This window comes from Heliangelus exortis, chromosome 8, assembly GCF_036169615.1.
Source record: "Heliangelus exortis chromosome 8, bHelExo1.hap1, whole genome shotgun sequence".
Classification (NCBI taxonomy): domain Eukaryota; kingdom Metazoa; phylum Chordata; class Aves; order Apodiformes; family Trochilidae; genus Heliangelus; species Heliangelus exortis.
The window spans coordinates 160,791-184,281 of NC_092429.1; the positions used below are offsets into that span (position 1 = coordinate 160,791).

The following is a 23,491-nucleotide window of genomic DNA, read 5'->3' on the forward strand; positions in this document are numbered from 1 at the left end:
TGTTACAGCATAAGATAAACTAGAAAAGGTTGCAATGATATGTAGTGGTATAAAGAATTTGGGGCTATAGTCTCATGCAGGAGAAAAAAAATCATTGGCTAGCACCTTTTCTTCTAGATAACTGGAATAAAGCAGCCTAGAAATGGAAACATCTGACATTTTCTGATCCTGGGTGGTGGGAGGCATCTGGTAATTTTAAAACATGACTTTTTCCAGTTAAAGCACCATGAAAGAGTGTGTTTTAGATGCTTTTTTCCCAAAGCATGAGAGTTTGTCTTAAAACTAAGCACTCTTCCTATCCGGATTAATTACTAAAAATGTTGGGAAAAGGAGATACTTAACAAAACAGATCAACCATAACTGTATGATACCAGTTTGCTTTCCTCTAGGGTTCACTCAGTCTTCTGGGCCCAATGTCACTTTGACAAAATGTCTCCTAGAATCACAGAATATTTAAAGTTGCAGAGTATTGTTTCTGCAGATGCTGCTATATTTCAGAATTATAGAATGGTTTGGGTTGGAAGGGAGCTTAAAAGATCATCTTGTTCCAATGTCTTGGTAGCTGTGTCTTTGCTTAGAAATAACATGGGACTCAAGGCTATAATAATCCCAGAAGAAGATGAAGAAATGGGAGTCTGGGAAACAGAAGACCAGACACTATTTAATCCCTAAAGAATTTGGGGGAACAGATCAGAAGTACATTGAAGTGCAAGCCACGATGAAGCTTCATAAGTGATCCAAACTTATTGTTGGAAGTTTAGAGAAATGTTAAGCCTCCACTAGCTATTGGTGTTCCTGATTGCATGTCAGAATTGCAGTCTAATTGTAGTGCATTGCAATTAAATTGTAGTATATTATCTGTATATGTTTTTAATCCCCTTTCCATGAGTAACTGACAACTGGTGTATTTCATAATCTGCCTAATAGCCTATGTTCTCTCTAGCAACAGAAGAATGTATGGTACAGACCTCTGAAAATGGATCATATCATATTGATCAAACAAGTTCTGATGCTTTTTCTAACCTTAGGGGAACATGGACAACATGTTAATTGCACAGCCACCACCTCAGGAAAAAACATTGCACAGTTCTTGGATGAAGTTATAGTCATCTGGGTGTGTGATGTGTTGTCATTCAATTGGTCTTGTGGCTAGCACATGGAGAGCATCAAGCTTCAGATACATGACTTATTAGGATAATGCAATAACTAATTTTAAAGTTTGGGATTACTGGAGCCTTATTTAGTGCTTTGTGTTCTTCTCATGGTGGAAAAAAAAAAGGTCAGCCTTCTCCATTGGACTGTTGCTGACCTCAGGCTTCCCAGTCAGTTCTCTTTGTGGTACATACATATGCATGTACCTGGTACATGGCCTGGACTGATTGGGAAGCAAAGGAGTCTGTATGATGGGTAAAACTGACACAGAAGTACATTGTACTTTGTCTTTTTGAAACCTCCTTAGACCCTTGTTTTTCACTGTGTTGTGTTTCTTCCCTGTCTGTGTCCTTTAGTAAGACTTGTGGAGGTGATGTGCTTGGTTTGTGAGCAGTGCTGGATGCCCTCAGCACCTCATGGTAGTCAGTGACAGTCATTTTTGAATCGCGTGCTGAATGTGAAGGGAGAACTGTGACTTGGGTGTGATGATTTGTGGCCCTGCAGTTGTGTAAAGCAAAGAACATGTATGTGATGAGGTGACCCATTTGTCTCATCTGCTACCTCCTCTTCCTGCTTCACCCCTCAGTGTTTTGCAAATGCCAAGCCATTGTCAGTGGTATAAAAGCAGTGCTGGATTCAAATATCATTTAGGTTTCAGCCCTTTGCCAAGTTTGTGAATGTGCCCTGCATGACCATTGCCTCTCCAGTTGGTGTCCTGAACATTCCATGGGGTGGCTGTCCATAGACAAGCCATGGTGGTCAGCAAGTGATCACAATGCAGTTCCAAACCTCATATTGCATAGACTCTTGCCTTTCCAGAAAAAAAGGGTATGTAGTAGAAAGCTGATGGAAAACTACAGGAGAAAAGGAAGGTGTGAACATGGAAATGAATGTGAAGAACTGTGTGGGAGTGGCTGAAGAATGTAGAAGACAGCATTTCAATTGGAGTAATTTGTTCTGATGTTGAGCCCCTTCTTTTCCCCATGTGTTAATCTTTCTGAAAGTTCATAGGGGGAATGAATTCACACTAGTCTAATGCAGTAGCAAGTATATACCACCGGTTCCCTTGTATGTCTAGCTTATTGGAAGATTTGCACTGTACAGTACTGAAAATCTGCCAGCTCTGCTTGCTATTTGTTACTGCAGTTTCCATTTCTTGAGTTAATCAAAAACCTATTGCAAGATGTTTTACTTCGTAATCTGGATGGTTGTCATATGATAGAGCAAATGTTTTTTTACTACTGTTAATAAATTCTTTCTTCTTGCGTTACTATTGCATTGCAACCCAAGCCATCAATTCGAGGTCAGTTAGATCTTTTTGAAGCCTTCCATTTTGGTAATATCTAGTACCACGAATGAAAAGAGTACTTTTGGCATCTGGAAAAAACCTCCTAAATTCTGTGTAATAATATAATGAGAAATTTTGGGTCAAAACTTCTAACAGAAGGAAAAATTATTCATTTATACCTGAATCTTTCAAAGTGAAAAAATCCCCAAACGTACGTCTGTGAACCACGTACAAGACCTATTGAAAGAGCACTTTTTATACTAACATCAACCTTTTCAATAAATATAGACTGCTTCTACATGTGTCCTACAGTAAAATTAAATGCAACTCTCCTAAACAGGAGTGCATCTCAAATATTTATTTGGACTCTTCGCAAAAGTGGATTGTGAATGTCACAAAGATTAGGCTTTTGTACATGTTCAAGAAGTTGCTGCTTCTGAAGGGGACAGGTGAATTGTGGGAGAACTTGTGTTATTTTGTTTTCTCCTTGTCCTACTCAGAAGAAAAGGGTGGGTGCATCCAAATCTTGACATTATTTTTTAGAGAGACATCAACCAGAATGAATCTCATTCAGTTCTACTAAACCTGAGCACCACCAGTCTCATTTGCTGGTGTGTGTACTTGTGTCTTTGAGCACTTGATTAGCAGATTGTGTAACAGATTGGGTGCACTTGCCTGTAAAGAGGCTTTGCTATTGCTGAGGCTTATTACATGAATACATTACTTGAACATACATATTTACTCCAGTAGAGGGAAGCCGCATATCTCCAGCACCTTTAATAAAAACACAATTCTCTTAAGCCACATCTAGCCACAGGCACTTATAATTGTTGACCGAACACCAAGCAAGAAACCTGAATAAACTCATAGTTCCAAAAGTAAGAAACAATTTTATTAGAATGGGGTAGGGTAATGCTGGCCAAATGCTGTCAGTTAGTGTACATCTGTGTTCAGGGCCTTCTGTTGCTGTACTATACTGAGATTTACTGAATCAGCTTTAACAGAAGTGTGAACTTGAGCAGCAGCACAATGTGGAATCAGTCACTTGGCTTCTCTGCTTTTTTATTTATTTTTTTAATTTGCCTAAGGATAGCAAAAAATTTTGAGAGTTAGGTATGAGAGTTCACGCAGTGATTAGTATTTTATGAAAGATCAACTTACATTCTCACTGTGTTATTTTTAGCTTAGTTTACTGATAGTGGTTGTACTGAATATCTAATTTGGTAAAAATTAGAACATTACCAGTTCTGTATAGCAAAATGGGCTGTGACTTTGTATCACAGGGATAAGTGGGAACTACAGTATGGGGTCATTCTTCGTTGTCATTGTGTACTACACAGTCAGAGTTGACTTAAAATGTTATTTTTATTTTTTTTTCCCAGATGTAGTAAAGTCCTGTCTTGTAATATAATTGTAGGAATGCATATCCAAGTGTATGTGTTTCTCATTACTGAATTCTGCAATTGTTGTTTTAATCATTTTCCACAGAGAATGGAAATTTCATACTGGTCAGGATCAGTACATGGGGATTCTGTTTCTTTGTGACTAAAAGGAAAGGTCACATTTTTTTTTAAAAATACCTTCAGGCTTTTGGTTTCAGATTACCTATAATGCATGGTACTCCCTTTCACTAGGTAGGCATTGCAGTATCTAAAGTTAAATGTTAAAATTTTCTAGCACTAAATATTCTGTGTTTTGTGCTATGGAATGTACATTTTATTAAGAAAATAATTCAGTAAATTATGCCTACTTCTGCAGGAAAGTGTTCCACTTGACAAGGATAAAAATTTGATATACAGCAGTTTACATTTTTGCCTTCACCATGTCAGAATAAATCTTCTTTTTCCTACTTGCATGACGTGTACGTTGTGGGAGCTAGTCACATGTAAAAAGGAAGGCAGATTTGGTCTTTATGGTAATTATTAGCAGTGTGGTACCTTATTCTCAGTCAGCAAACCATAAGTTTTTCTTTTAATTGTATTGACTTCCATAAAATGATTTTACAAGTGGTGTTCAGGTGCAGACTTTTCCCTTTCTGCTAATTTGTTGTATCTTAATGCAAGCTGGTAGGAGCCACTCCTCATTCATGCTGACAGGCTGGGGTGGAGTAGGTGAGCAAGCCACTGAGTGATAGCTTTCTATCAGAAAGGCCTGCCTGCCTTGAGAACTTCCATTCTGATTGGAGAAGTCTGTAACACTCAGCTTTATTTTAAAATATGTTTAAATAGTACTTGTGTGTGTCTATGCTTGCTGGACAAAGTGTACTAGTAGCACTGTTAGTCCACAGTATCTCACACAGGCAGCTTGGTAAAGTGATCCAGATACAGCGACATGGATAGAGATACAGAAAACTACTATGGAAAACATGGTAATTTACCTGCTTTCTTATGACAATTCACAAGCAGCTGAATGAAGTCTCATTTGTTGCAACTGTGTTATTTCAGTTGACTTTGATGGGCTTGGATCTAGTTCCAAATGTTTTTCAAGAATTTCTTCAGTTATTAGTAATATCCTAATATTTTTCCAGCATGACATTTGCACATTTATTTAAATAGCAGATTAAAGGTAATTTATATATATATAAATATACACACACACACACACACACACACACACACACTTTTTATTTTAGGTAAGTAGTTTAGATTTGCTTTTTAAAATTTTTACAGTGATAAAGTACAACAATTAAATTAATATACTGTTTGGAGACAGAATTGCTAAAGGAAATATCTTGTGAAGTATTTCTTGTAATGATGTTGGAATTCAGTGTACATAGGTTTCCTGTTATAAAGCAGCCTGTGAAATAGATCTCCTCTGCAAAGAGTGACTATCATCTCAGTTTTTAATCCTAGCAATAAAATTACTGTTGTTATGCCATACCACTGCTTTCTGCCTTATGCCTACCAAACTCCTGAAGCTTGGAATTAGCTTTCTCAGTTGGACTTTTATACCTAAGATTGTGGTTGGCTTTTAGCAGGAGCTATGTAAATCCCACCTCACTCCAGAAGAATCTTCTCCATTAAAAAAAAAATAGTAATAATTAAGTAGAGAATTTAATATCCAATTTTGAAAAATGAGAATAAATCAAACAACATTTTCTGTTTTTTGTTTGAAGGTACTGTGCTGTATGTTTTGGTAAAGAATGCTACAGACTTCTTCTGTCAGTGAGTTTTAGTGTGTTTTTAACTTAGGATATAGTTACCTTTCCTATGTTAACTGCCATGTTCTGTAATGGATTTGTATCAAGAGCCCAGTAACAGAGCAGTGTTGCACTGCACAGTGCAGCCGTGAGCACCCTGGCTGCTGGTGGTTAGGAGCAGTCTTGGAAGAAGTTTGCTGTACTGCAGTAATTTGTAGAAATATTTATTTTGCAGAAATTGCTGTACAAAACCTCTCTTCAAAATACAGGGTTTAGCCCAGCATTAGGTATTGGTAGGGTACCTCTGCTTTCTGGACCATGGTAGGTTCCTGTTTTACCTGTGTGACAGTGTTACTTACTTCTTCCACTCCCCAGATTGCTGTCACACTGCTCCTCCAAACTTTTAGCTTTCCCAGTTTCTTCTCTGTTAAATGTATTTTTTCTGGGAGCTTGGTAAGGTGACCCTGAATACCTCACATGAAGGGCAAACTGAATTTTATTGTCTGCTGTGTTTATTGTACTGCTCTGTGTGTATTCTGATAAGGTTGTTCAGATACAAACCAAGAACCAAGTTTGGCTTTAGGTAATAAGTAAATTCTGCTTTTGAGAAGTTGCTGAATTATTCTCTCATTGAAAAAACTAAGTATTTTTTTCTGTGGGTGCAGGAAATCTTAGGCTAGTAGCACCTTTTAACACCAGTGTGTTCAGAAAAGGAGATCCCTATGTACTCTGTATGGTAAATATGAGATCCACAAAGTTTTTAAACTAGAAGAAAATAAACTTTGATCTCATCTACAAAAAGTAGGTAGTTGAATTGTGAATTACTGATGAAATGCATGGAATTATTTTAACAGTAATAGTTTATATGTTCTTAAAAGACTGATAACACCCCCCTCTCTATAGATTTTTTTTTTTTAAATAAGGACATATTTTTATATTGTTTTATTTTAAATGCAGGTGAACCAAGGAAATTTGACCCAAAGTTCAGAGGACCTATTCATAACAGGTAAATATCTTAACCCATTCTATTTAATACTTTTGGTTTTGTAATTCTTCTAAATCCAGAACACAATCCTTACCACCCTCAAGGATGTATGATTACTGGGGAATATTAACTGTATGCTCTTAAGTTCTTTCAGTTTGAGTGCTAATTCTGTATGCCTCGTATTGTCTAGTACGTCGTATCTTATCTTGTGCTGATATAAGTAGGACCATTTGAGGTGGTGGTATGTTCTGGTCTGCCACGTCCATGTGATGCACTCCATTTTCATGCAGCACAGGACATTCTGTCCTTCAGTTGGAAGCTGGTTTTCTATGATTTCATTGTCAGTTTCCTCAGTTTTTATTGATCAGGGGAAAAAATTGTTTCCATATTTGAAAAATACACAGGATAGGTTTCTAGGGACATAGGCTGGAAATTGTACATATCTGCACTGAAAGGTGCAGAGAGATGAAAAAGGTCACATCCCATCATTATGACTGCTGAAGCTGATGCATTTTGAGGTGCTGTAGAGCAGAAATGATGTTTTTGAAGTTGTTGAGCACCAAGCTATCCTCCAAGCCAATAAGAGCCTGAGAAACAGTTAAGCCAAATCTGACTAGTGATATAATAATGCCCATTAAAGAATGGATTACTCCATGGATTACAGTTGTTGTCAGATGGATGCTTTGCAAGGAGATTTAGTTAGCTGAACTTTTTTAGTTTTTTTTTTTTTTTTTTCCCTAAGAGAGCTGTTGCCAGTGGTTCTAGTGTTGGACAGTGGTGAGTAGAAGGGGTGTTCAGTAAGGCAATGTGTATAGTGGAAATAGGCGTTGAAAAAGCGGATTGTGTCTAACATAAAGGTAGTTCTGAAACATGCTTCGTTGTTAAAAAGCCTCCTGCCAGAACAGTCTTGTTATAATGCTAGTTCTAAACCAGCATTTAGTATCTTTAATGAGAAGAATAAATTAGAGAACCACAAGTTTTTTATCAATGTTATCTTTCTCAGTGGAAAAACTTATGGCAGAGAAGAACACTGCAGCCTTGTGCTAATCTCACTTGAACACACACAGTTTTTGTCTGCATGAGATATATTTCTTTGTTTCCTTTCTGAAAGCTAATGATTTTAGAAACAAATGGAGATATTTGTTTAGGGAGTTGATCCTAATTTGAAAAGTATCTTTGTGATACTGCCAGTGAGACTTTGCTTGCACTATATATAGAAATGAATTTAAGTGATATTAGTGATTTCGGGATATTATTGTTTATCTATGTGCTTTACTACCAAAATATACTTGTAAAATTTTATACATTGTATCCAACAAGTGAGTAAACTTACAAGTTGAAGCAGTAGCTCTGCAGTTTCTCCTGCTGTAGCAGGGGCTTCAGGAAACAACTTTTCAGGGGAAAACAGGAACTCCTAGTTTTCCCTGTTACTCTGAGCTGGAGGTGTGTACCTTCCTCACAACACATCGGATGGTCAGTTTAACTGAATTCATTTGAGAAAAAATCTAGCACATCATACTTTAACTCCAAGCTATCTCTGATTCCTCAAGGGCAGAAATTTCCTCCAAGACATCTTTCCCTGCCCCCAGAGGTTCAGTCTTAGGAACTGTGTAAGTTGGGTACCTCTCAGTTTCTGGACATATGAACACTTGTCTAGTGTCACAGCCCTAAAGCTGTCAGTCTGTCTGTCTGTCAGTCCGTCTGTCCCTCCCATTGGCACTGAAATGGTCTCTCCTACTGGACTTCAGGCAAATTTGTCATGTGAGACACATCAGGTTTTGTTTCGTATTTCTGGTTTGGGGCATGCAGTGTCTACAGATGTTGCTTATTTGCAGATACTGAACTTTGAGTTTTCCAGAACTAAACAGTACTTCCTTAAGCATGTGGCCTGTAGCTCAAGACGTCTTGTCAGCAAATCCGTGCAGGTCAGTGTGGATCAGTCATTCTCATTAAGAAATGACAAATTTAAGTAAATGGAAAACAGCTTGTGGTGAAAACTTGTATGAATACTTTCTCTGTACACTTTTGGCCTCCGGAGTAGAAGTGGCAATTCATGGCAGATTTTGAAAGGAACTTTTCTCTGCAAACTTTTGGTTATGGATGCCCTGCATTTTTATTCAGCTGTGCAGGATGATGCCTTCAATGCCGCTGTGAGATCTCACTTCTCAGTTCAGCCCAATGAAGAAAGGGGTCTTCAGAGCTATTTTTGGCATTGTTTGGCATGGGCTAACATTGCCCTAGCTCAAGATGACTTAAGGATGTCTCAAAATGCAAGCTGTTAGGCAGGCAGGGAGGAGGGACTCAGAAATGAGGACAGTAGCAGTGAGCTTAATGTGCCAGCAGAGGTGAAAGGGGAAACCTGAAACTCACACTGTGAATGTCTTGAGCCTCGTTTTGCTCTGTGGTTGGAGTGTTGGGCTCAGGACTATTTGTAGACGCTTGTTCTGTTTAACTGATAAACATCTTAGCTTCTTGCTAGTGCAGCATTGTGAGCAAAATCACACTTGTGACAGATTAGGCATGAAACTGCCAAGCAGAGAGAGGTTCTAGACAGCCATTAACGATTAAATGCATGAACTGTCAGTGCATAAATGGCTTTTATGTACTAATACTGAGCGTCAATGATTTTATTTTTGCATTAATTTATTTGCTAGGGTGCTGTTATACATACACAAAGTACTGTTTGCATGCACTGCCACGTAACACAGCAAGAGAGGCCAAGGAGACAGTATGTTTGTGAGAGATGGTAGAAAGCAAATCAGACTCCATAAATTAAGAAAAATGACAGCAGCAAGCATTAAATGGTGATGTGGGAGCCTGAACTGTGCACTTAACCAAATGAAGGTCTTTATTACGTCACCTGAAAGTGGTGAATCTGATGATTTTATCAGCAGTTTATCACCATGGAAACTCTGTGTTTAAATACATAGACTTGCTGTGTTTTGAACTTGGTTATCTAAAAAGTACCAAAATCCATCAACATTTCCAATACTGTGAACAGAAGCATTTTTAGTGTTTTCATAATCTTTAAGAAATATAAAGTGCTTTTTTCTCATTAATCTTTGAATGGTTACACATAATCATTATATAAAAGTATGGTAGCACTATCTGTAAGGAAGATTATAGAGTCTGTATGATAAGCACATTCTTGGTTCCCATTCTCATATGATACTTTCATTAATCCACCTTCTGTAGGGTTCAGTTTAACAGTTCAGTCGCCTGAGTAATTTGCTCTGCTTCATTAGCCTGAAACAAACTGAAAAAACAGATTTGCAATAGCAGATTGCTTTCTGAGTTTGAAAAAATTTGTATCAAATCTGTTTTGGGTTGGAGCATGACTGAATTATTTGTGATTAGATTTCAGTAATAAATATGGGCTTCCAGTATCTTCTATTTAGGGAGAGTCAATTACAATTCTTCCAGTTTCTGCAACTTTGAAAGCTCCCAGAATCTTCACAATATGTAACCTTGTGTCATTACAGATTTAATTTACCCATTTAAGTTTTACATTTTTTTTTCCTCTTCTCTGGAGCATTGTATTTATGAGGTAATATGATCTCACTGAAGGTCACCTGCTTGAGATAACAGTAGTGCTAAATGGATCCAAGGTTTCACCCATAGTATCAGGTAAAATAAGCACTTACTTTGAATTAAGTATTAGTCCATATGAACTGTTTCAATGTTTTCTGAAGCCACTCAAGATTTATGTACTTACTGTATATTTAAAAAAAAAAATATATAGCAGTAATTGTTGGCAACAGTGAGATTACTAGGTACTGTACAGAAGTTTGTGTATTATACAGAACAGAAAATCCTGGTAAAATGTTCATGGGTACCTGCAAAACTTCAAAAGGAAGCTTTGGCACAAATGAGTGTGGCCTTTAATTGCATTTAGGTTTTCTAAAATGAGACCAGTGACAATTGGACTGGAAAAGGTTTTTTAGACTATAGGAGTTGTAGTTAAAGTATTTATGACACTCTGTGTCTCCTGAGACATCTTGAATTAAGGACTGTACCTCTTAAAAACAGCTCTGACAGGGAGAGACCCAAACTTGAGCAGTGTCAGAGCTGCTTCTGAACAGAGGCTCGGAATATGAGCAATAAAGTTTTAGCATTTCTGCTTCTACTTGAAGCAGTTGTCCTTTCTTAGATTACTGTCATATTGACCTTGTGTCCTGTACCACCTTGGCCTTGCTAAAATTTATTGCAGTGTGAACTGTGTCACTCTGGAGAAAGGTACATGATTTTTCATTCCATTTATGCACCTCTAAACACTGTTCAAATTCTCCATCTGTTTAAAAGATCTTCCATTATTATCTCCTTGAAAGAAGACAGTGGTCTTCTGTAAGTGGAAGGATTGATTAGAAAATGGAAAGAATGGTAAATGCTAAAGACGTGCTTCAGTTGGAGTTTAGCTTCTAAGATTTCTTTTACTGGTGAGATTCAGCTCACATCCACTTGCATGGACTTGCAAGCAGAGATGGACATTGATAATTTCATAAGGTAGTCCTTTACTTTTAACTTGAACCACACTTGAGCTTTTCTGGGGTGCTTGTTGCACACTCCTCTGTCATGGAAGAGCAGAACAGGGCTTGGATTGGGTCAGAAAAGCAGCAGTTTGTTGGTGCAGCTGTGGGGACAGCCCGGTGCAGCACTGACTGACTGTGTACATGAGCCCTGCCCAGATGGGGTGGTTATGAGTTCACACCCCTGTACTTTATACAACTCTCCACAGAAACTGTGTCTGATAAGCTGGACATGGTAAATAATAGCAGCAGCTGAAATCCTTCTGATAAGGAGTCTCTACACAGCATACCCTCTTATGAGTAATTTGCTGCTTTGTTAATTAAATCCTGGTGACACGATTAGCTGGTTTATTAACCAGCAAGGCCCACAGAGCTCTTTGAGAGGTAATTCTGCTTCTGCACATCTTTAGAAACAAGGGCTCATGAAGGAGAGAGCTGCTTACCCTGGTCGGAGCCCTCAGAGTCAATGGTCTCCACAAGTGCATAGTGACCTTCTGCCTGCTTGGGAGTGTCATGCTTCATGTTAATTACACTCCTGGAGCTGCTTTGATCAAGGGCAGACACAGGAGAAAAATTCGTCTGGTGGTCCACATCTCCACTCCTCTGCCTTAATATGCACATCAGTAAGCAGAAGACAGTAATTTAATTGAATACTTGCAGGTTGGTTGTTGGCTCAGTTTTCAGGCTGGAGAGTGCTTTTCTTTAATTGATTGTCTGTAAAACAAGGTCTAGATCTTCAAAGTGTGCTGGGTTGTTGGTTTTTTTTTTTCATCCTCCCCAAAGAGCATATTTTGATTGCACTAAATGAAGTCAAGCAGCTGAATCAGAATTTTGTGCAGGGATCAGTGGTAGTTGCATATAGGGTTTTCTCATCTTAAACTGTTGTTTTTCCATTTTTAAGCTATTTATAATGCTAGGTAAGTTGTGCTGAATCTCTCTTTTATCACAGTGTTTGCAATATTTGATACCAGCTTTAAGGGCATGCTGAGGCGAGTGTCCTGTAGCAGCTTATACCATAAGTAATCTCACAGATTCAGTATTATAAATTATTATTTGTTTTAAGAATAGTTAACCTGTTCCTCCATGTATTTTCATTTCTGTCTACAATGCAAAAGGCATACACATTTATTTGCTGCAAAAGCCAGGCCTTAGTCCTCAGGTCTGATTTTGTGAATAAGACTTCTACCACATGCAGATACAGACATCTTATTCATGTTAAAATATTCTACGCCTCAGTGTCAGTGAACAGTCATATTAAACACCTTCTTTTTAAAGAGTTTCTTTCTGTCCCTAGGCACTGTACAGATGTTATTTGCTGTGTGATCTTCATAGTCGTCATTCTGGGCTACATTGCATTAGGAATTGTAGGTAAGTAAATGCAGGTCTAGTAATATTTTCTGATACACAAGGGAAGCAACTTTGTGATTGTTAGAGCTTTTAACTGAGATGTCCCTTCTACTTACACCTATGTCAAACTTTCCTGTCAGTAAACAATACCTTGCCTAGAAGTTAATAAGGAGTTAACATTCAGTGTCTGTTGTAATTAGGGAAAAGTTCAAAATCATGTGTTTACTGATGAAAACCTCAAAATTAAGTGTATTCAAGAGATAATTTTGCTGTTCTAAAGTACCTGTGGTGGAAAAAAATCACTTTCATTTGTCCTTTACCTTGCAGAAAAAGTTAGAGGTAAACTCTTTGGTTTTAAGAGGCTCTTTGTTATGTAAGATGTTAACTGAATAACATATGTGAGCAGTAAGAAGTAAGAGAAATTAATATATTGTGAGATCTGAAGTTGTTTGCACATTAGGATATTAATTAATAATAGGTATTTTATTTATGTGAGAGAATTGAATCAATGCTTTTATGTGAAAGGCCATGTGATTTGTTGTGTACCTGCATGTCTATCTGAGCTCTTTCAATTTGCTTGTTAAAGGTTATTTTGGCCCTGCCTTACATAAAGTATTATAAATATATAAATATTCTTTTCACTCTAATTTATTCCTAAGTAAAAGATGAGATCAGCTTAGGTACAGTTCCAGTGGTCAGCCCTGTACAAAATACATGAGAGTCAAAGAAGATCACTTCCACTTCAAGAAAAAATAGGTTATAAATTGATTGCTAGTGATAAATTATGCCTTGTGGCATAATACAACATATACAACAAAAAAAGCATATTTCCACAATTTCTTGAGTATGTGTGATTACTGCCCTGGATCCCTGATTAATTTGGCTTGAAAAGTAAGCAATTAATGCAGGCTCATCACACAACTGCTATGACTGAAAATGAGTCAAATTTTTCCCTTATAATTGTATGTATTGCTCACATAGGCTTCAGCTATATGTGTGTCTGTGTTACAGTGGGCTAGAAATTTTTTGTTTCGTGGGGGCTGAAATGTAGTCTTAGTAAGATAATAAATTCTCTTTGAAAGATGAAACAAAATGTTTTTTCGTACCAGCCTTTCTTAGTTCTGCTTCAGTGATGGCTGCTATTTAGTAATTGCACTGAATAGAAATAGTTACTGTATAATTCACTTTCTTATAATTCTTCTAACTTTACAGATGAACTAATAGTGTTAATTTAGTATTCTGTGTGGTGTTACTTCCCATCAAACTGACTTAACCCTTTGTATTTATTGAAGAGACACTGGGCCTCTCTGGGCAGCACTTTACAAATGGTTAGCCTCTTATTTTAAGATTATTTAAATTCAGAAAAGTGCACATAAAAGGCAGCAAATAAGTTGCCTTGGGAAAGAGCCTCACATTCCAAAGGACACATTAATTCAAGGATTAGCTCTTGTTGTATTGCTCCAAGGGATGCTTATACAATACCAGTGTTACCAAGATGGGTTTCTGTACCATGTAAATTGGTACTAAAAGGTACTAATGTACCTTTTCCAGTACATTAGTAAATTGCTTGTGTTTAAAAGCCGTGAGACAGGTCAGTTTCTCCATACATAAAAGCATTAAAAATATACCCTTAAGGGGAGCAAAATAGGTATATGAAAGACTTCAAAAATACACAGTAGAGGGAATGAGACAGATAGTATAAACAGATTTGCAGTTGTGGATGCCATTGTTCTACTCATATTTTCTCCTTAACCTGGAGCTTTCCAGCCTTTACAACTGACATAACCCATAGAGCACAGAAAAAAAAGAGTACAGCTGATACACATGTAGTGATAGACAAGAGCTATTTTTGATACTGTTCATATGTGTTGGCTCCATATCAATAAAAGGACTGACAGAACTACAGGCATCCTGAAAATGCTGCGCCGGTGTCACAGGATGTCACGTTGCTGCCCTGATGGCTGAGTCAACTGCATAATACAGCTCAGCTTTCTTTAATTTTCTTTTCTAGCCCAGATGTTTGTGCCAGCACCCACACTGTAGCTTTATGAACATCAGAGCATGCTGGAATAGGATTTTATGTGACTAGATTCCTTCTCATTTAGTGTTTGAGTCACCAATAGTGTGGCACAATGGTGCAACACATGGTGCTGCTGTGTCAGGCCAGTTCTGACAACAGCCTTCACTCACTGAGAACTGTTGAATTAGGTGCTTATTATTCACTGACTAGGCCAGGAAACCAGTTTATCCCATGGATTCTTTCACTGTCATTGCTCTTAGTTTGCAACAAAGGTGACAGAAGATTGAGTTTATTACTCTTAAAGGCTAGCCCTGCCACAGGCAATGAGTGGAGCTGTGTATTTTCTCTTCTTTTGGCAATATCCCTTTCTGATGCAGAGTTAATTAAATGCAAAATATATGTTGTACATCAGACTCAATTTTTTTTTCCTTTGGAATTCAGATGAGAGGCATCTTCCTTCATCCACCCAGCACTTGGTCCCAATGATGGGATTTCACAAAGTGTGGTAAATCAGATTGGTTTTAATAGTGTTTTATCAAAACCATGCCTAAAACCTTAGGCATATAAAGGATGATTACTACCATTTAGGGGTACTTGAAAACTACTGAGAGAAAAGCACTAAAATAATTAAGTGGGGGCTAACAAATAAAAAAGTAAATGATATATGACACTGGTGAAGCCCTTCAGCTTTCTCTGAGCATCAGAGTGAATGTGAAATATGGTTAGACTGAATGTTCAGAAAGCGTTTGATACCAAGCAGTGGGTTAGTTTACAAGCTCCAAAGCACAGGAAAACTAAGATAGGTTAAAAAGAACTAGCAGGTTTATTTTGGTAGCCTAAAACCATTCTAGGTGAAAGGCAGTGCTACAGATTCCCTGTAACTATTTGCAAGTCACTGAAGATGTGTTGTGCATCAGTCCTGAACATTTCAATAAATTTGCAGTCTGTGAGATTTTACATAGATTCGGTCTCTGCTGCACATATCATTATTGTTAAACACCATTATTCTTACCAGTGTGACCTTGAGGAAAACAACAGTTTCACAAATGACAAATATGATGTCACAAAGTTGAGACAAAACAGGGTGATTATAGGGAAGAAAGTTCAAGTTGGTTTCCACAGATAAAAACCTAAAGTGTATGCTAAGTGGGCTCCTGACATTCAGTGTATAGTGCAAGACGGGGAAGGTTGGGACTAAGATCTTAGTACTACCTGTAATCTTTTCCACATAATACAAGCACAGGGTAATGTTTGGAAGAAGATCAATGGTCTTTTCTAAGAGTTCTCGAGCAACCTGATTATAGGATGTCAGCTCAGGGTAGTGGTATGGAATTATATTCTGACATTATATCTTGCTTTCTGATGAAACTTAAAAATAAATGAAATTTCCATTATTTAGGGTCAAATAAGCAATTAGTAGTCAGAACAGTTCAGAAGCTTGGTTAGGTCTTCACACTGCAGCTTAGTAATAATCATACTAATAGTGATCCAGTGTGTGCTTGATCCTCAAAGGGAAATGCTAATGCAGGTGAAAGTGGCTTGGAAGAGAAATACTGCTTCAAAATGGAGAAAATAAGTTTAAAAGTTCAATATAAACCTCTCTACTTATTCAGTACTGTGGTTTGTGCAAGCATAACAACTTTGTTCAGGCTGCATTTGGGGGCAGAACATTGTTCAGCTCTTCTGTCCACCAGTGACCCCATCCCCACCAAGAAGGGGAATCAGGAGGAGAGGACACCCCTGGTCTGAAATGGAAACAAATTTAATAAAACAGTAAAAAACAAAGCCAGAGGCCTTGATCTCTGTAGGAACCTACAGAGCATGGCTGGCTGCCTTATCTGCTTTGTTCTCACCTAGCAGCTGCTGCAGTCTTCTCAAAATTTTAGCTTTTCTTAACAGAAAAATTGATTCTATGATTCTGTCCCAGTGAAACCAGGACACGTAATATGTAAATTGCCAGGTGCAGACCTAATAACTGAAAAATGGGATGTCTGCCAAGCATGAGGTCAGGAAATGTTTTCATTTACAAAGTGAGAGTTTGTTTCCAGTTTTAGTGCAAATGAGGTCCATTAGATTTAGTCACACCCTGTGTATTCCTGTCACACAGCCGGGTAGTCCCATTAATTCCAATGCCTTTGTGGTTGTCAGTGAACACTCAAATTTGTCTACATAGTTAGCATCTCTTGTTTTCCCTTTCAATAACTATTACTTTTCAAGTCCATTTCCTTGTATTTTGGATGTATGAGCCCTGAAGGTAAAAAGTCAGCTGTTTTGCTTTCTTACTAATTCATCCATGTCTTAGTTCAGGTTTATAGTCTTAGTTTGGTTTTGCATTAGGAAATATGCAAATCAATACTCTTTGTTGTGATGAACAAAGATTAAAGTGCTGTATTAGAGGTAATAGATTTTCATGTAGGTCACTTTCAACTATTACTTGTATACACTTGTCCTAAATGTTAAAAGATGCATATGTATTTGCAGCTTGGGTGCACGGAGACCCCAGGAAAGTGATTTATCCAACTGATAGCTATGGGCAGTTCTGTGGTCAGAAAGATACCCTCAACGAGTGAGTACTAAATCCATTCACATACCTTTATTACTCGTGCACTATGAGGTTTAAATATCTCTGCTAGGGCTTCCTGTAGGAAGTTGAAGAGACAGCAATGCTCTTACTGTATTTTTTCCAAATAATGTTCAGAAACAGATTAGTTGTTCAGTGCAAAGCCAGAACTTAATTATTACTATAATGCTATTGCTTTTGTAATTCAGAGAATATTTTTGATAAAGTATCAATACCACTTAAAGACTGCTTCACCAGTTCCATAAAAAGTGACTAGATCGCAGAGTTTCTATCTGCTAAACTTTAGATCGTTAATAACCCATCAAGTAATTCTGCTGTAAGTCCTACAGCATTGTAGGTTTTGATTGATTTTGGTGCCACCTTCTGATCAACAAAAAATAGGAGCTTTTATAGTGTAGCATTTGCTGATAGTAATTATGTGTGTGCTACACAGTATGTTGAGTGTAAGCTAAGGAACAACAGTGTTTTTGCAGGTTGATTTTACAAACCTTACTTCTTAGAGGCAGGACTACAGATACCTGTAACAGTGCCTAGGGTTGTTTCAGCTCACAACCTTGCTGTGGAAAATAACTGTTGAGAATTAGCATTCTGTTGAACAAATACTTCTGGTGTTGGCATGAAACATTCAGGGTCTGCTTGGGATTTGCTGCTTTTTTTTTTTGGTCTTGTTTTTGCAGTAGGACCATTCACAATAATGTAATTTCAGTGTTGATGTATGATGTGAATTTTTGAATGGCAGAGTGTATGAGCACCCATATTTACAATGTTAATTATCTTATATCCACTTCCATAGGAACAAGACCATTTTGTTTTACTTTAACATTCTGAAATGTGCCAGTCCCATAGTGTTAATAAACCTACAGTGCCCTACAACACAGGTGAGTGAAATACAGAGATAAAGTATTTTCCCTGTCTCTTAGTCACAGTGCTTAAGAGCAAGAAATAAGATTGTTTGGATTTAAAAATTGTAAGTATCCTTCAAAATATAATATGATTGTTTTATAGATGGTGTGTAGCACATGGCCTGTGTAGCCTGTGATCATCAGACAAATAAGTAGAAATGCACAAGATTGTGTGTTTTGGATAGGAATTGTTAAAAACAAATCTATTGAATACATTAGTGAATAGCTAAATACATTAATTTGTTACTTGTGAATTCATCATAGGCAGCTATCTAGTGCATGTAGTAATGAGTGCAGAAAATAATTTTTATTGTCATCCAGGATTTTGCAAGCTAGACACGTTCAAGAAAATGTGCCTGTCCCCAGTGACTGGAGTACCTGAGTGTGGTTAGAACCTATAGTACTTTCAAAAGTGAAGATCCAGAAAGCTTGTTCTTGCCTTTTACCACAATTTGTACTCCCTTAGCTCTTCTGCAACTTGTCATGAAGCTGTGAAATAAACCCAGCCACAGAACTCCTGATCTTTTTTACATGAGACCATTTTACTGTCCTGGTTTGTTGAACAATTGTACAACCACTTATGTCAGTTCATCTTATAACAGGGCAACAACTTGTGGCATGGAGCAGGTCAGAGGAATTACGTGCAGTACTGCTCTGATCCAGCTTTGCTGCCAAAATAGTTGTACTGTGTAAATAAACTGCAGGTGACAGAGTATGGTCTTGGGCCATCTTGACAACATTTAGTGAAGTCCAGTATTAATTTTGGATAAGGGTTGTTACATGGTAACCATTGTACTGATCACAAATGTTAATGGTTTATTCAGGTGACTGTCATTTATAATGTTTCCCATTCCAGCTTGCCTTTACTCCTGATCCCTATCAAGGATCCCTATGGTTTCTGGCTTATCAGTTAGTGTGACATAGGGGCTATTTGACACAGCTGAAGAGATGGAAATCTCCAGCAAGTAAGAGCAAGAACCCTCTTAGGACTGACCAGTTGCTGACAGAATGGATAATTCCTCTATCAGCACCAGATTTACTTCAGAAATCCCCACCTGTCTGCATACAGACACCGACACTGTTACCCTGCAGTCTTTAGACTTTGTTACTGGCACAGGGCAGCCTGTTGAGAACTACTGAGGTCATTGTGTGGCATTTGAGTGGTGCTGCAGTCAAGCTGGCAGTGGTCATGAATCAAGTATGGTGAAATACTTGTTGGAGAAGAGTTTGGGGGAGCAGAATAGTTATTGTATTAATTTTTGAACAAATAACATCTCCAAAACTGAGAATGGTTTTTTTTGAATGCTGTTTGCTGCTGCAGATGGTTAGTTCTCTGGTCTCTCGTGAAAATGCTGAAGAAACATTTGCTTGATATCTTCTCTTTTGAACTGCAGACAGGGTCTTTAATTCCTATCCCATTTATATAAAATAGCAGGAGAAAAAACCTCAAGTACTGGCGTGGAAAAAGCTTCTGTTTGTAAGACTGGATTTGCAACTGTTGTTACAGTTCACTGGATCCATAGACATTTCACTGCCAGCTTCACAGATGGGAAACTGAGATTATAGTAAAGTATATACTTGTTGGTCACTTGTCCCAATGTCATGGTTTCAAGAGGAAAAATTAGCTTTATCCCAACCAAACCCAGGACACCTAGGAAGCTGAAAAGTGTCTTTGCTCCTTGGCCTGTGAGTAGTCTGTACAACTGTAGTACTCAGATAGAAAGACCTTCTTGCAATATCTACTGTGCTCTAAGGATTAGTACAAGATCTTTTCCCCAAATTCCTTTAGGTGATGGAATGCCCTGGATGTGAAATACAGTTTTGTGTGTAATGTCTCTCTGGTACTTGGATATCTGGGTGCTTGAGTAGCACAGCTTTGAAAAAGAGAACAGCCTTCTAGAAAAAGCTGAAACTTGCTAAAAAGATGGACTTCAAATACAGTATTTAGGAACAGTGAGGAGTAAGAACACTAGCATGATTCCTGTGACCAGCAGAGCTTTCAGAGTCTGTTTATTGGGGCGTCTGCTTCTCCGTTTACGTAAATCTAAATCATAACTTCTGAGTGAATGCATGCATCAAGCCCTAGACCTCACCTGATTTCTCACATAAATTGGGTTTGTAATGGGTGTACCTTGAGTGGTATAAATGTCATTCCTAGCATATGCAACGCCCTTGCTGTGTAACTGGGGAAGATTTATCATTCGTCAGTTATAAATCACCTTACATTGATTTACCCTTAACTTGACTGGAACTGTGTCTGCAGAGATGTATTTGACTGGAGAGACTGTGTAGAAACATAGGAAGGTGGAACAACTTTAAATGTATGAGACTTTTAAAAATAAAGTTCTTATGCATGATAGAAATTACACATAACCTGTGAAAGTAGCTACTGCACCACCTCGCTCATAGGCACTGCTACTGATGAAAGCAGAGGTGGATCCAACAAATCTTTTTTTTAACAGACTGAAAGCTTTACATATCTACCAGAATGTGTAGAACCTAGGAAGATATATCAAGTGGATTGATATGCCAGATATGCGGAGAGACTTTGAAAGTGTATTTTATCAAACAATTTTAGAAGTATCATCTAGGGAATCAAAAGGAAAAACATGTCCCTTTCTAAATACTGCAGTAGACATTACTGAAGGAAAATCCATAAAACAGTGCACTTCAATAGGCAGCCTTTTTCTTACTTTTTAATTGTATTGACTTTCCTTACCCCTCTCTACCGACAGTGTATCTTTACTAATTTTTTTTTCTTTTCTTGCAGCTTTGTGTGTCCAAGTGCCCAGACAGGTTTGCCACCTACATTGATGTTCAGGCTTCCTACAGATACAAACCAGATCAGTGGAATTACTTCCGGCAGTTCTGCAAGCCTGGTTTTAACAATCCTCGCAAGGTAAGGTGTGTGTGTGTCCATAGGGGACAGATTACATTTCTCCAATCAATGTGTAATATGCATGATTTTACTGAGCTACTTGAAAGCTTTTAATTATTCTGATTTCACCATACAAGGTGTTTTCCCATTTATGTGATTTCACTGGGAGTGTAGGCCTTGTGTGCACACCAGATCTCCCACCCTTTACATAACTATTGTTTGCTTAAGAGAATATCTGGAGCTCCTCATGTAGTTGCAGTAGTGTGGCAAGCAATATGCTTTAAAACTTAGGTACTTCACAGCAGAGTATCTCAAACCTGTTCTTAAGGCTCATGAATTATCTAAAGCTACTTAGCGACTTAATTTATCTAGGAAAATCGACTTACCCTTCCTGTAATAAATTTTGCACTTGAATATACAATGTTATTTCTCCTATCTTTAAAATGCCTTGTAATTCAGCTATATTAATTGTGTTAAATTCTTGGTCTTCAGAGAAAAGGCAAAGGGGAAGCAAGGAACAATTGCCCAATCACTTCTGGCTTAGATGCTGCTCCTTAGTAAACAGGTCTTTTCCTTTTTGTCACTGGAAAAGGAAGGAAGAGTATCTTCCTGAATCACAGCAACAGTTTGGATTCTTATGATATCATGAGTGTATCTTGCAGCTTCAAAGTCAAATCTGGGGAGGAGGCTACAATGCCTAGTTTTGGGCAATTTCTCAGACTGGGTGAGAAACAGAAAACACCCAGTTATTCTGCTATGTATTAAGCATTCCTATTTTTCCTCTTTTCAGTCTGTTGCTCAAGTCCTACGTGATGAAGATTGTCCTTCGATGATCATTCCAAGCAGGCCTTGTGAGTGGCTCTACTTCTTACACACATCTTAGCAAATTAGAAGTATTCATATTGAAGCACAGCTCAAGCCTGAAAAGTGTTTTGTGGCAAGGTCGCTAGGAGCTGTCTGTTATCTGGCAATGACTTCCATTCAATTTCAAACAGTTTGTAAAGATTTTTTTTTTTTTGACCTGCCATCCATGAATATCCAACTGGGATCATGTCAAGCTGAGCTTTTTCCTGCTCTTGAATCATAACTTATTACAAAAGCTTTACAGCTCAAATTGTGCCTTCCAAAACATGTGAGGAAGCAACCCCATTGGCATCAAGAAAATGCCATGAATGCAGGAGGGATCCTATGGATAGCTGTTGAAGTTAAGATGATATCTAAGCCCAGTTACCTTTTCAGTTGTGTTGCTGGCTATGCAAGGCATACAGAAGAGTTAGGGGGCCAAAAAATGTTTTTGTCACTATGGTCAGCAGGTGTTTCTGAGTAGATAACCAGAGATCTCAGCTCATCTCAGATGCAGACGTCTAATACCAAGAGTATCTATTACTGACCCAGAAGCTCATGTAACTAAGAAATTGCTGTTTGTTTTTTCATGCTTTAAAACAGACAGCATGTAAACCAGGGACAGGTTATTAAGAAAAAAAAAAAAAAAAAGAAAATATGGATTGAATTTTTGTAAAAATGAAGTTTATATGAAAACTGATATACTGGCTCAAAAGGCAGAAAATAAGTTGCATAGAAGCTGTTATCTTCTTTTAGACTGCAACAAGGAACAGAGATTACAGAGGGAGGAGAAGAGACATGTCACCTAATTATTTCCTCAGAATAATTGGTGGGGTAGATATTCTAGACTGAATATTGAATCCTGGCATCAGTGTTCATTGGAACCTGGTAAGGAAACCACAGAATTAAAGTTCAGCTGTGTAGGAGGACTGACATGCTCTTCCCTTTGGAATGAAAACCAGGACTTTCTGAGCAAAGAGCAGAGCAGCATAGATGAGTATGTGAACATCTCTCCTTTTCTCTCTCTTTCATGATCCCCACCTCCCTCTGTCAAACCAGTAGTTTCTGTCTCTTTTGCATTGCTTCCTCTCTATCACTATCTAGTGATAGTGGCAGTACTGGAGCTCATCTGGCATATGAGGAATTGACACTTGTGTGTTGTTTTGTGAGCTAATGCCATTCGTTACCAGTCATGTTGGGTCTGTCCCTAGGGACTGGTTTGATTATTACCAGGAAATGACATACATGAGAAGCTGCAGGTTTTGTAAGCTGCCCAGTTACTGACAGAGAGTAAGTTCTGCATTTATTACAAATTCTTAAACTGCTACAGATACTACTTTTGTTACTCAGTAGCACCTAGAATCTCCAGTTGAAAGCTATGATCTCACCATGCCTGAACTTGGACAAAAAGCCCCAGATCATAAAAATCATAATACTGAATATAATGGCTCTTCCAAGATTTGTCAAAGTCAATATGTCATTAGATAACCAGTTGATAAACAATTGACTGTGTATCTGAAATTATTTTAATATGTTACAAGACAATAAAAGTGGAGTTTGACATGAAATGTAATGTGCATGCTTTGTTTTGATATTTTTAATAGTTCTTAAGAGATGCTTCCCAGACTTCTCCACGAAGAATGGTGTGCTAACTGTGGCAAATCAGACAACGTTCAAAGATGGGAGAGGGAAAACAAGAAATGTAACTGATCTCAGGGAAGCTGCGAAGTAAGTTTTATGCTTCTGAAGTGCTTGTTTTTGGATTCTGAGATGCTGAAATAATTTAGGAATTGAAAAAATAATCAGAATCTGCTGTAGCAAATGGGTGAA

The 23,491-nt window shown here is 37.8% G+C and overlaps 1 protein-coding gene across 2 annotated transcripts in view; it reads left to right on the forward strand.

Annotated features, from left to right (window-relative positions):
• Positions 1–23,491, forward strand: part of SLC44A5 (solute carrier family 44 member 5) — a 73,386-nt gene that overhangs the window by 16,704 nt on the left and 33,191 nt on the right. For both annotated transcript variants that reach the window (XM_071749820.1, XM_071749819.1), the window contains exons 2-8: positions 6,537–6,585; positions 12,385–12,458; positions 16,939–17,023; positions 17,832–17,916; positions 20,711–20,839; positions 21,609–21,669; positions 23,266–23,389. In XM_071749820.1, the coding sequence (XP_071605921.1) occupies positions 6,537–6,585; positions 12,385–12,458; positions 16,939–17,023; positions 17,832–17,916; positions 20,711–20,839; positions 21,609–21,669; positions 23,266–23,389 (607 nt within the window). The remainder of the gene's footprint in view (positions 1–6,536; positions 6,586–12,384; positions 12,459–16,938; positions 17,024–17,831; positions 17,917–20,710; positions 20,840–21,608; positions 21,670–23,265; positions 23,390–23,491) is intronic.